This window comes from Falco cherrug, chromosome 7, assembly GCF_023634085.1.
Source record: "Falco cherrug isolate bFalChe1 chromosome 7, bFalChe1.pri, whole genome shotgun sequence".
In the NCBI taxonomy this organism is placed as follows: domain Eukaryota; kingdom Metazoa; phylum Chordata; class Aves; order Falconiformes; family Falconidae; genus Falco; species Falco cherrug.
Window position 1 is genome coordinate 44,021,294 of NC_073703.1, and position 14,162 is coordinate 44,035,455.

The window sequence follows — 14,162 nt, forward strand, 5'->3', positions numbered from 1 at the left end:
TCACCCTTTCTTTGAGTCTGATTCCACAGCGGCTTCATGCCCCACTTTTTATATTGCTGTGTGAAATATAATATGCCTTTCATCTGGAAACATGCTAAAATGTCAATTCTGAGACTTCCTCTGGAGTAGGTGAGGAACAGCGTGGGATCTCATAAAGCCTTTTACTTGGCTTGGTAACTTGCTGGGCAGGCAGATGCTTTTCCCCTGCACCTATCCGTTACCTTGAGCTGATTTTTGACCTGCACTTCAGACTGTCCAGTTCTGTCCTTGCTGAATGGGGCACAGCTGATACCTGCCAGAAAGTTCTTTCACAGCAACTGCTTCTTGCTGCTTAGAGTAAAATGGCATGTCCAAGTGCATTGTCCAAGTGCATTGGGGCAATGGGTTCTTCTAAGCAATGTCATACTCTCTATGGTAGAGAAACGGTGTATTTGGTCAAAAATAACTGTCACAGATGCCAGTGATGGCTCTGGTGACAAAAGCAAAGCAGGCATTACCTAAAGGAGGCAAAATGGCCACGGTCCTACTCAGCTGTGGCACATCCAAATGATGGTTCAGCTGCTGGTGCTGGAGCATAACGAGTACCCCCACTGGCTGGGGGGTGGGTGAAGAGGGGGGATGGCACATGAATGAGCTTGAAATCATCCATCAGAAAGAAGACAAACAAGATTTTTTGTACCAAAACTTGCTGCTGCTCTGGCAGGTAATTGCTAGTCAAGCACAAACTGGGTTCATTAAAAAGAGCTCCAGGCTTAAAATATTTGGCCTGTGTCATATCAGAGATCAGACTGAATGACCCCCAAATCTCTAAAAAGTGGAGTTATTCAGACCATTAACTTGAGCAGGATCACAGTAAGTGGTATCTTATATGCACCTACGAGGAACTATTGGACTGTGACACTGGATTAAAAACTGAAGTTGTATTACTAGTGTCTGTTCCAGATCATGTAGAAATAGTCTTATTTACTATGCAATTTTAAAAATACTTTAATAGTATGACATTCAAAAATTCTCAACAGTTGTGTTTAAACTGCCAAGACAAACATTTTATTTTCTGGTAGCTTCCTAAGTTTGGCGCTGTCAACTGGAAACATATAACTACAGTAGATCAAAGGATGGAACTTCCCTATAAATTTTTCCCTTTCAGCAGGAAGCAAAATCTTATTTACGAAATGAAAATTACTGGTAACTAAGGTTCTCTCTTAATTAGTTTGTGACAAATTTCTGACAATATAAAGACCAATGTGGAAAAAATATTTCCATTAAAGATGCTGCATCTATTCACCCAGTAATGCTTTTGCATTTCACAACATGATGTGACAGCAGCTAATGGCAGTGTTTCCAACTGGCATCTAAAGACTGCTCTGTAGGGGAGCCTGTGGGTACACTTCTCTAAGCAGTCCAGCATCTGCCTTCATCAGCTACAACAGTCATACAAAGATGAGGGTGGGGAAGTAACGACTGCCCAAAAGGAAGACATAATATTCATAAGCATGTTTAGGGTTACTTCCTAAACCAGGATAATCCCTTCATGTATCAGAGAAACATGAAAACATTTTAAAGGCCTGTTTCAGGATGTGCCATTTCAGAATGCCTTACCATCCCATGTTTCTTAAAGGTCTTTTAAAAAGGTCAAGTTGGCAAGTCATGCAAATTTATCCCTTTTAGTCAGAACACAAAGATGTATGACAGAGAGAGAGTCTTTGTTGCTATTAGTGGTATTCTTGTAGTTAGGATGATCCAAATATTTATTTAGCAACAGTGCTTATGTGGTAGCACAAGTAACCACCCAAACACTGCTTTGTTCTCAATTACTAGTACTTAACCCTGCAAGCTTCTAAATATCCTTTGACCTCACAGAGATGAACAATAAACTCTCCTGGGTAGAGAGGAACACACATATTTATGCTATTTTGTCCCAGTTCTGTGGAGTCTTTCAAGATATGTTCAGATGGCTCACTAATTTTCATGGCAATAAGGATGTAACTTTAACTTACACAAACAAATGAGACAAACCATACAAACTGGAATTTATTTTATTCATACAGTACAACAAGGAATATAAGAACTTCTGCTTTACATACGTATTTTAAATTCTTTTTAGGAATTTTACTTTTAAAACTTAACATGCAGTTTGAAGACCAGATAGGAAGTACTCTAACTCTATATTACTTAACAGATTGTCACACAGGAATTGTTAAAAGCACTTTTTTCTGCAGAAAAGTCAGAAAAAAAATATCCTTTACAATGTTCGTTAATATTAAATGGATACTTACTTGCTCATATACCAGACAACTATTTCAAAGTTGTCATACTGACAGTATCCTGCCATTCCTGTCATATCTCATGTATGTAGCTGCAACATATTCTACCTGCTTTTTAGTAAGTGATATGTTTTGAGATAACAAAAACTAATCAGGACTTTTCAAACTTTCCTGCTACTCAAAGTAACACAGGCTTTGCCACAGGAACGCATTAAGTATAGTTTATCTACTTAGAGCTAGTATTTTCAAAAAGATGTATGGGACATTCGCTCTAGCTAACTTTTTATATAATAAAAAAAAAGCTAATCAGAGCATAGCGAAGTGCTGTTTTAACTGTTTGATGAGCTGTTGTGTATCAACATGGCCTGGAAATGCTTCTTCTGACTTCTGAGCAGCTGTGTAACTCCTCTGAAGATCTCCAACCTGTAAGAAACATACAAACTAATTTTGTAAATCCAAGCACTGCAGTATTTGCATCATGTATTCTGTGCAGTACATTTCTGATGCTCACAGATGTTTAAACATAGCTGGTCCTGAGAGTGAACAAATAAAAGTCAGCGTGGAGGCTTCTGAACTCTGGGTTCTGTTCCCCTTACATTAAGGGATGAGAATAAAAAGACAGAAATATGATTTAATGGGAGGAATGCTTCAAGACAGTAATTTTATATCCCATTCCACATGACTTCCTGGAGAATGGACAAGGTACATCATGCCCAGTGCTTGAAGTCAGGAGGAATAAAACCCAGAAGATTTGGTTTTCACCTCCATAGAAGTGCTGCTGTATATACAGGCAAAACACACCAAATCAGGCCTCTGTAAAAGTGCCAACTCCATGTGATTTCCTGCTTTCTCACAGAGAGGCACAAGAGGGAGAGCTGATGTTGCTCCTCTGCTGCTTTTAGAAGTATGTTTCCACATTGTTTCTTACTTAGTGAACTTTCTTTTTCCTTAATAGCCATCATTTTTGGAAGGAGGAAGTGTATGTAGGGAACGCATCTGAGAAAGTGGGTTCAGCAAGAAAGAACTCAAATGTTTGTGAACACATCTAGTAAAAGTGATAGCTCCTGGGTGGAAAGGAAGAAGCTACGGAAAATGTCAGTGGGAGGCCTCTGTTGCCTCTGCATCAGTCAACACAGAGCTTCAGTGCAGCAAAAATTCTCTGAAGGGGAAGAAACCAGGGTCGTGGCCAGAGAAGTTATGTATTGTAAACCATGGCCTTACACCAAATCCAAGGATTACATTACCGCACTGCATCAACAGCTCGTTGATCTGGCCATCTGTCCCCTTCCACAACCTATACAGGGTCTTTGTGCAAAAGCTAAACAAGACATTTGCAGACTAGGATTTACTCCTTAATCACTAAGTACAGAATGCAATTATTCAAAATCGTCTTATATTTCACAATGGAGAGGATACACTTACAAATTAATGGGTTGTTCTCTCCTTGCTGCATGTACTTTAGTATCTGTAGGAGTTGAGCAGCCCACACCAACACAGACTCATAACAGAATCTTGACGGTGTAGGCACAAGCAAAGGAGCAATTTTTTCTTGTGAAAAATGTAAAGACTTGTACAAGTTTCTCCTTATTAACAGGAAGGCTGGACATGCTGATAATTCAGTGTCTGAGACACTCTGTATGAAAGAGATTATTAACACACAAAATCCAAAGATTGTAAAGCTGAAGAACAGACTTTCCTTTTGAGATCAGTAAGATCAGGGGATGAACAAATTATACTCTTTCTATAATTACTGATAAATCATATGATACTATTTCACTTCACATTCTGAAAAAGCCAACAGCTAAAGACTGTAAATGGAATTGTTAACCAATTGTTCATCTTCTGGGTGTCTGGAAAAGCACAAAGTTTCTTTATAGCTCTATAGTACATAGTTGGCCTGACTTACTCTCAAAAGCAAACATTTGAATGCCTACTTTTACACACAAAGCTTCTGGGTATTAAAATGAGAATGTAACTTTAGTTTTCCTTGAGTTTATGCACTCTGTATTCTTTCATCTTACCTATTTGGAATTCTCAGTAATAACAATAAAAACCCAACTGCCCCACCAAGGCTCAATTTTTAGATTACAAGAACAGGATAGTGCATTACCTTCTCTGAGAGTATTGCAAAATTGAAATGGGGCTCATACATATGAGGTGCTAAAGATGAAGCAGTCTGCAGCAAAGCTCTTGCCTATGTAAAGAAAGAAAAAAATCACCAGTGAAATCTGGGAGGGAGGGAGGGGAACAAGAAACTAATGCAATTTTCATCATTCTTAAAAGAAATCATCCTGTGTCATCTTTACTAGGCCTTTACTAAGAAAGCCATCTCCAACTATGCATGAGTTACACCAACAGTACATTTAGGCATAATACAGTCTAATAGCATTGAAATGAGTAAGACTCTTGGCTAAGTAAGAAAAGACATGTAGGAACTTAATTAAGCAATTCAGTCTGAAACAACAAACACAATATATTAATAGAAAAATAGAAAAAAAATATAGAAAAATATAGAAAAAAAAACAGAAAAAAGTATTTACAGTCCCACTCCGCTGTATTTATCTGTTGTCTTTGACAGCACCAATTTAAGCATCCCTGAAAACCTCAACTTTATCATAAAAAATGACCATTTTCACACTCAAAAATTTTACAAATATTAACTCTTTATTTCTGCCTAGCAAAATAGTAGCATTAAAAACTAATTAAACTAAACTAAAAACTAAATAATTAAAAATTAAGTCTCAGAGTGTGGATTTTCATGCTGTAAATCCAATACAAAATTAAGGTCAAATTGTGAATGCTTTTACTAAAAAATGTGGAACTTTGGGGGGAAAAATGATCTTTTAAAAACAAAGGTATCTGTAAACTGTTTGGGAAAGCAGAGTTAAGAACTTATTAAAACTCCCTGAATCTGACAATTTTGAGTACATGCACCAGTACTTACGAAACAACATTGTGAAATAAAATCCAAGATAAGCAAAACATCTTAACTTTTTTTTTATTCTGTGCAGAATTTTATTGTTGTAACGATCCCAATTTTTAATTATACATGTGATACAAGAAGAAAATAGAAAATTTTAAGCTAAAACCTAAAATAGACAGGAAACAATTTATTATAATGGAAAGGCTCTGTAGTGTTAATTATTAGCAATCGCAGCCTCCACAACTGGACATTAAGTTCCACCTGGGAATTAAATATTTGTGAATTTACTGATTATGAAACTGAAACTAAACCCAAAGTTTATTTGTCACTAGAAACATCCAGTGCTGGGTTTATTTCAGTGTTTCCATGGTAGTTGCTAGGTTATCCAAACAAAGTTAACATAGAGAATTTGCTCTTAGAAGTATTTACAAGTCTCTGCATCACATTGTAGCTCTCTGATGTATATATGAATCTATCAAAATAGGCTTGCTCTGATAAGAATTAAAACAAGCCCACAGTAGTTCAAACTGTCCAACAAATGCATATTAATTCTCCCCGTGTGTGTATAAAAAATGCATGCATTTAATCCACTGTGCATGTCAATTATACACCTAAGTGCGATACAACTTAGTCTACTCACATGAGGTAAGATGAACCACCAAGCTTACTGATGCAATTTATCAAGAACCTGCTGCTTTGGGACAAAACTCTAAAGCAATCTCCTTGTTGAAAACAATCTTTTAAGAGCTGATGTGATTGCTCTCTTCTGCCACCCAACAAAAGTATATTATCTACATTTATAAACTGAATATATAGTTGAAGTTGTAATTTAAGTGACAATTACAGAGTGATGTGTTTTGTTTTGGGTATCAATTTAGAAAAAACATCTCGACAACTGCAAAGCCACTGCAAACCCTGTTTGTCTTTGATGAACCATTTGGGTATGCCTAAGAATGAGCACTTTAATGGGAGATGGCATGACAACATGGAGATTACACTGAAACATGCATAAAAGTTATCCATGTTTTCTGCCCGTAATAGCTGCGAGATGTTCATATGATGACTCCACCTCAGGGAAATGACATGTTTCTAAAGTACAAAAGAGCCAAAGGAAGCATTCTGCTGAGGCTGAGATTCAACACCAACCTGTTCAATGTGACCTTTTCGCATTTCTAGCACGGCCAAGTTGTTGTAAGCTTCTGCATAGTCGTTATTGTTGACTAATGTTAGCTTGAAACACTGGTAAGCCAGGTTCAGGTCTCCTATTCCCTAAAAGTAAGATTGTATTTTAATTCGTGAAAAGACTGGAAACAGCACGCATCTGTTTTGTCATCTGGAGTATCTTTTCACCCATATGTAATACCATGGAATACAAATTACAATAAAAACACGTTGATCAGAACCATATGTGCTTTCTTCCCAGATCCTCTCATTTTCTACTTATACATTCTTCCTCCAGACAGAATTGTTCCCCTCCAGCACAAACTTCCACACTCCAAGTGATATTCACTTCATCTAGTTCAACTTTTAGATGACTAAGGTGTCATCTAAAGACTACAGTATCTGCTAACGTCTATAGTAGGGTAAGGAAAACAGAGATTTCTCCAAAGGGGAAGTCATCTTGCCTCTCTGTCTCTACAGAAATTTTAAAAAATCACACATAAACCTAGTTTTTAGAAGATAAAAATTAAGGAAGGTTAATTTCTTTGTACGGAGCAGCTGACTACTCTTTCACGCTCTAGTGTTATGACCAACACTGATACAGCATCATGTTACACATTAGAAGTGCCAAATGCTGAAAAATACAGGCACATTAGCTCAAATGTTTTAGGCAGTATAAATTAATGTTCTTATCCGAGTTGGAGTACAATCAAGACGAACAGTTGAGTTTCTCTCTGACTTAAAAATCATAATCAGCATTTGAAGACAGTTCTCATTAAAAACCTGTCAAAAACTTTTATTCAGTAACTGCACTCAGCGCAAGCAGCTAAAGAGAAATCTAACACAACTTCTGGAAGAACATCTGCAAAAATAGGCAATGAATGCGAAGTAGTATAGAAATTTAGCAAACTTTATCACACAATTACACAGTATTCCTATAGCTGCCTCTAAGACAGAGGAACATGCCTTTTCAACTACGACATACATAGTGGTTTAGTGTCTGCTATATGCTGCTGAATATATATTTTTATGACAACAAAATCAATCTAATATTCCATGTAACACAAATAACAGCTCTGAGAAAAATATTTTAAATTCAATTTTTTTGTCAGATTAGCTTGTTTTGCAGCAAAGGCCTTCAAGGACTGATATGTGTTGCAATTTTTTTAGAAAGAAGGGAAGGTTAAAGGCAGTGGGGAGGAAGAATCTTTTAGCAGGAATAAGCCACATTCTGTGAAGATTTACAGAACTTTTTTCTTTTGTCTCTTCCTCTCTACTGAATTGCAAATAAACCTTTAATGTGTACTGCACTTTACCCTGTACACAATTGGATTTCATATTTCAAAGTAGGGCAATGACTCCTTCCTAGTTATTCTTTTTCCAGTTTTTGTAAAACAGTATTTATTCAGAAAAGTGGTTAGTATTTTTCATACCACAGCCACGTGTCCCAAGTTGTACCACACATCTGCTGTCTCCTCCTCATTTTCAGCCAAAAACAGTGCACGTTCAAATGAAGATAGCGTCATATCATATTGCTGGGCATAGAAGCAACAGAGGCCCAGATTGTTAAAAAGCTGGCAGTTATAAACACCCATCTGCAGGAGCCGTCTAGATTGAAAGAAAATATTTATTTTTTTAGATTCATTTCAAGTAAGAGTTCTGTTATAAATGACAAAGTTCTCTCCTCCGTTCTCCCTGTTCTGAGAATGTGCAACAACCAAGTGTTATAGTCTTAAACTTGGTAAAGGTTTCATGAAGAGCAGTCCAGGGCATTTTTTGATTAGTAAGAATCAAACTGTGCAAAACAGTTTTCATGTAAATTAGATAGCCTCTGTCTTTTTGGCTGTGCCACATGATCTGACTTTAAGACAGAGCCGTATGCAGACTTTTTCAATTTCCTCTTTCCAGTCTCTCAACCTCAATCAAGCTGCAATTTGTTTCCGTTGTAACTCTTCAGACTTCAGTATTTCGCTTGATTCCTGCACTTCAGCACCGCTCTTAATCAGTAAATCTAGCATGTGAATCTACACTAATCTTCCATTTGAAGTATAACTCAGATTTTGATTCAAATTTATGTTTAATGTGTCTTTAGAATGGAGATGTTTCGTAAAAATTTTGTTTAATAATATTTATAGGAAAGCCAGATATGCTAAGAGGGCCAGGAAAAAAGAAGGCTGCTGTCAGGAGTGTGACTGTGAGTTTCTGAACGTAAAGCATTAAAAGAGCTCTGGTCCAACAGAAATTAGGTGGTAGTGTTTATACTGACTTCATATGCTACTAGACTTAAGAACATGAGTCAGGCTCCTTTGCACTCTGACTGTATCGAAATACAAAGGAAGCAGCATCATTTGACACTATCTTTTTGTTGCTTTCAATAAAACATGGGGAACCCCAGCCCATGTTCAAATAAGGAATTTTGTGGTCACAACTGCTTGTGACTTCAGGTGGAGTTTTTCCTTTTGAAAAGACTACTCTTTTTCAAAGGACTAAATAGCAAGTCCATGTGGCTTCTGAATGCAACTGAAGCTGAGAGTAAGGTCCAGTGTTCTCAAACTGCCTCATGCTGTGAAAGATTATTTCTTGTTTATTAATCAATTAAACTGTTTAGTAATCAATTGTAATCAATTTAATCTTGTTTATTAATGACTTAAATTGTTTTTATAATCTTTGTTGATACTACTACATACTCCATATGCAATGATGACAAATTTTTGACAGAAAGATGCAATTATCGCTGGCCAAGAAGATACCTAAGTTGGTAACCTGCTTTTACGGTGATATTGTGCAAATGATCAATCACCCTCCTATGCCCATCTCCTAATGTTCTTTTCTTGCTATCAGCATTACAAACCCCAAGCCTTTACATTACCCTCCCACACGTTCAGTTCCTCCTCCCTCCCCATAAGGGTAGATACCTATAAAATCGCAGAGCTATCTCAGGCTGGTCTGAATAAAAATGGTTACTACCAATGCATGCAATGGCTTCCACGTGAGTATTGTCTTGTTTTAAGACGTCTTTATAGTACTCTGCAGCCGAAGAGATATTGTTCATTTCCTATACATTTGGAAAAAAATCAGATTAATTCTACTTTTTATCACTGATTTTTAACATAAAACTTATTAAAATGCCACTCTACAGAGTGCTTTATCTATGACCTGTACAATACTTAACCAAGATTAATTACGTATGCTCCTGCAGTTCTCTGATCATACAATGCAACATCACTGATTGGCATCTTCACAAGCAACACGTGCATCCACAAGAAGAATGCATATTAATTTATCAGTGCAAGCTGTACCTGTCATTACTTCTATGCCACAGCTACAAAAAAGAGATTTTTTTTTTTTATTTTTTAGAAAGAAAGATTGTTCAGAAGCTTAGCATGTGCAATAGGCATTTGTTACTTTTTGCATAACGACTTCTGATACACAGTACTGTGCAGTCTGTTTCCCAGTATGGTAACATACAGTAGACTTATTTACCCAGTTAATGTCTCAATTATTTTCAGTGCTGTGTAAGTCAACTCATGAATTGCTCTGAACACAAATGAGAATATAATTGCACACGAAGAATTATCACAAGCCTTTGAAAACAGGAATCATGGATTTAATATCAAAACTTGTACTAGCTAGGATATGCCAGTGAAGAAAACTATATTGTATAAAAATATATGCTTGGATGTATGCTACTTGGAAGATTAATTAGGGTGAACTCATTGTTGTAAACAATTACACTGCTTCTGAGCACCAGAGGACTCTACTCCCTATCAGAAGAAAATAAATTAAAAGATCAAAACACACTCCCATGTTTAGAGAGGAATAATTTCTACCTGTGTGCTGCAGATACACTGTACTCTCAACATGACTAAAGAGTAAGTTTTTATTTAACCTCAGCATCATATTTAGCAATGAAAAAGGTATTTCCTGTGGTTAAAGGAAATAGTACTAAAACAGCCCCTTTAAAAATAATGGGGTTTTTAAAACCAAAAAAGGTCTACATCTCTTCCCACTGTCAAAATGTAGTGACATAGAAGAAAAGCTCTAATTAAGATGCCTGATGCATATATTCCACTTGTGAGTCTATGTGATGAGAACAGCCTTGTGCTGCAGTACAAATCTTTGCTAATGGAGTTATAATCCTGTACTCCGGTATCAGTGCAAAACTAGATCCTGTCAACTATATGCTGCTTTTTAATAATTCCTTGAAGAGCTATGCAATGCTATGTATGGTTCTGAAGAATAATGTCCATATTAAAAACTGTTTAACAATTCATAAAGAAAAGCCTCCAAAAATTAGCAGCTGTTTTCTTCCTAGCTGAAGGACAAAAAGGATCTAATATGAAAATGAATTAATGCTTAGGGGTTAGATAAGAATGATGAGATCAGGAAAGAATGCCAAGTATGAATTCAGATGCAAAAAAAAAAATAATTCATGACTTTGTTTAAAACATTTGTTCTGGAAGAGCATCGTTACCAACTTTCACTGAAAGACAATATTAAGTTCACTATCTGTCATGAAAATACACACTTTTAAAATACAAAATAGATTGTTACCAAGCTAAAATGAAGCTAGTTTAAAATTAATCCTACTTAAAATAACATTTACTTCCTAAACCAAGAAACATTCACATTCCAACTGTTCTCACTGGCTTAAGGAACTAACAGTAACACATAGTGCTAATAAAGACAACACTGATGAGTAGACTATTGTGCTGTTTAATCCTGCTAGCAGGCTGTTGGTGACTTCAGCAGTTTTAGTACGATTAAACATATATGAACTAGACCTAGCTACATGGACAACATCTGGACCACTTGACTTAATGCGGACTTGCTTTTGTGTGTCAAGGGTAAAAAGGACCTCACCAGTGTGATTAACCATTTAAACAAATAAGCCTGCAAGGCTCCCCTGACACCACTTTGGTATCTTTGTGTAATGTTACCTGTTTTGCATTAGTGGTACTGAAAATCAGCACAGTCAGTTTTTGATACCCTTACCATTATATTTAAGTATTGGCTCTTTTTTCTTGCTCAGGCAGTGAACTTTGGCCACAATAAGGATTGCACAGTGGGTGCATACCTCATAAATTCTGGCAATTCCACAAATAAGAGTCACTTCTCCAGGAAATCGATCTAACCCTTGCTTGAAAAGGTTCAAAGCTGTTACAGGCTGATCCAAGCGCACATACACCTAAGCAAATAAAAAGTGTATATAAATGTTAAATGTCTGACTTTTATACTTGTACTGCTGTTTAACAAGGGATATAAATAAAAGGGATGACACCTCCCTTTATGCAGTAAACCATTAGTTGAGATGGTGAATTAATACTGGGAAAATAATGGAGTGAATACTGAATAAATCTCTGTAATACAGATAAAATAGGCTACTTAGGATAATTAAATTTGCATGCGTATCATCTAGACATTATTAATTCATCTGGACATCACTAATAAACCAAAAAACCTATCTTGTTATTTATTATCATATCAAAATAATATACTTTGACACTGAGGTGAAGGTATCACTCTGAATATTTTCCTGTTGAATGTATTTTTTAAAACTTATGTGTAATCTTGGATCTTCAGGTTGATAGTACTGAAATACCGAAATATTTTACTTAGTCAAATAAGACTGCACTGCACAGAGCCGTGACACTTTCAAACTTCCTTACTGCTCTGCCAACCTCCCCGTCACAAACAATAAAATCCTGTAACAGAAAGAGGGCAGTTTTGCCTCTGTGATTTTGGCTCCCATGTTCATTATGACAATATGTGATGTGGATAATGTAGTGTGAGAACTAGACAGAGGGTATCAACATACCGACAGAGACCACCTCTGCAGCTGTCTGAGAGTACAACTGTAGAGCCCTCCTGTTGTGGGGCATGGTAAATACAGCTACAGCAAAGGAAAAAAACCCGCACACCTCCTCTGGGAAACTACATGGCTAGAGGGATTAATCTGTCTCCTACTGAGTGGAACAGTGCTTTGAGTGCTCCTGTTGCATGAATATTTCATTAAATAGTACTAATACTTGATATGACTAAAAAAGGGAAAGAATCTGTGACTGGTATCCTGACACAAACATTCTGTGATGCAATGTAAGAAAAATATCATTAACTGCTTCTGCCCTTGAGCTTCATGGACTTCTGAGAGCCAACAATCTAAATCCTAAATTCTTTATTTGCATCCCTACAGATACATACTGCTGTAGACATTTGCAAAGAATTCTTTCCTATGACCACTCAAGTGACATTCTTGTGAAAGAACTGTCCACTGTTAATTAAAGGGACTGTCATTTCAAGCTGATCACTGGCAAAAAGAAATAAAATACAAGCATTTTTTCCCCAGTCATTTCGCTAATGTCACTTACTTTTCCTGTATTAAGTTAGAAAATTAATTCCTTCTTGTGAAAAGCAATAAAAGAGCGAGGGGGGTGGATTTTGGGGTGGTGGTGGTACTTGGTAGAGTACGACTGTACTACCACCACCATCAACGAATACATTTTAAATGGACAATGTATTCCTAATGCACTCTATCTGGGCGTGTTGCTTTCTCTAAAATAGACGTCAACTCATTTGCTATAGTTTTTCATGTATAAACCATCCAGCAGTTTCTGATGAATATTATGTCTGCATTAAACTTAAAACTTTAAATAATTGTCCCATTGTGACTGTCATGCTCCTTATATTTTTCTAGCAGTTTTCCACAATTAAATTACTCTGTAAAGAGTTTCAGTGGAAAGTAAACAGATAAAAAGAGAATACATGATAGCTGATTATAACTTCTTAACTAAGAAGAACCTTGGTTGGTTGCTTTTACTCCTACATGACACCTATGTGAGTGACTTGTACAATTTATCCTAAATATGTGTAGTAAGCCAGTGCACACTGCCATAATTTCGTTATTTTCTTTGTTTGAACTGAGAGAAAATTTTAATTAGCAGGTTTTTTTGGTTTGTTTACTTGCTTGTTTTTTGACCTGATCTAGCTATGAAGCACACCTATCTTCATATTTTGGGGGCAAAATGTGTAAAAAAAGGAGGACAGGAAACTCCACCAGATCTGCTCCTTTTTCATCTTTTTATGTTTGCTTATGAAGTACCTTTTCTGAGCATTATGACTCAGGTCTGCTCTACTGCTTCATCTGGAGATTCACGCCAAAGATGCACTCACTACAGGTCCTCTGTGTAAATATTACACTAAGACAACACAGCCACAGTGCTCTTCTATGTAATTCTCACATCCAGTGGCATATCCCACTGTCCAACATCTCTGCAGACTGAAAAGCTGCTATACAGCTGAGTAGCAAAAGAAATTAAAAGAGAGGTGGGACAATTTCCACCTACTTACAGCTGCTCTGGGGAGACCTGCTCTTTAAGAGTGCTACAGCTATAGTCATTAAGTTTTAGCTGCCATACACAGAATGGTTCCATTTTCTTTTTGGTATCTCTGATCTCTTGTAAAAGTATCCCATTTCCAGCTCTTCTGGGTCATGAGAGACTTCATAACTTTTCAGCAGCCTCAGTATTTTGTTTTCTTTGGTCTTTTATCTTTTTATAAATTACTTTTCAAGGGAGAGTTAGCTTTCAGGAAAATAGTTTAAAAAAAACAGATAGCTGTTGCAATAATGAATATAAACAGGAAACTAATTGGTACTGTAGTATTGGTCTGTTTGCACAGAACTTGATGCAATCCTATTTTTTCTAACAGCTGCTTAACTCAAGTAACTCTTATCTTCTCAGTACTGTCAGATTGAGCTGTATCATCTCAGTGCCCTACTCTATTGGCTGTCCACCCACAGTCACTAAATCATGTTG

General features: G+C 36.6%; 1 protein-coding gene across 2 annotated transcripts in view; it reads right to left on the reverse strand.

The window, feature by feature from the left end:
• Window positions 1-2,020: 2,020 nt before the first annotated feature.
• TTC8 (tetratricopeptide repeat domain 8) overlaps window positions 2,021-14,162 on the reverse strand; it is a 44,571-nt gene continuing 32,429 nt past the window's right edge. For both annotated transcript variants that reach the window (XM_055715102.1, XM_055715103.1), the window contains 6 exons: window positions 11,426-11,536; window positions 9,264-9,403; window positions 7,782-7,956; window positions 6,334-6,456; window positions 4,375-4,458; window positions 2,021-2,687 (listed from right to left, as the gene is read on the reverse strand). In XM_055715102.1, coding sequence (XP_055571077.1) covers window positions 2,571-2,687; window positions 4,375-4,458; window positions 6,334-6,456; window positions 7,782-7,956; window positions 9,264-9,403; window positions 11,426-11,536 — 750 coding nt within the window. In that variant the 3' untranslated portion in view covers window positions 2,021-2,570. The remainder of the gene's footprint in view (window positions 2,688-4,374; window positions 4,459-6,333; window positions 6,457-7,781; window positions 7,957-9,263; window positions 9,404-11,425; window positions 11,537-14,162) is intronic.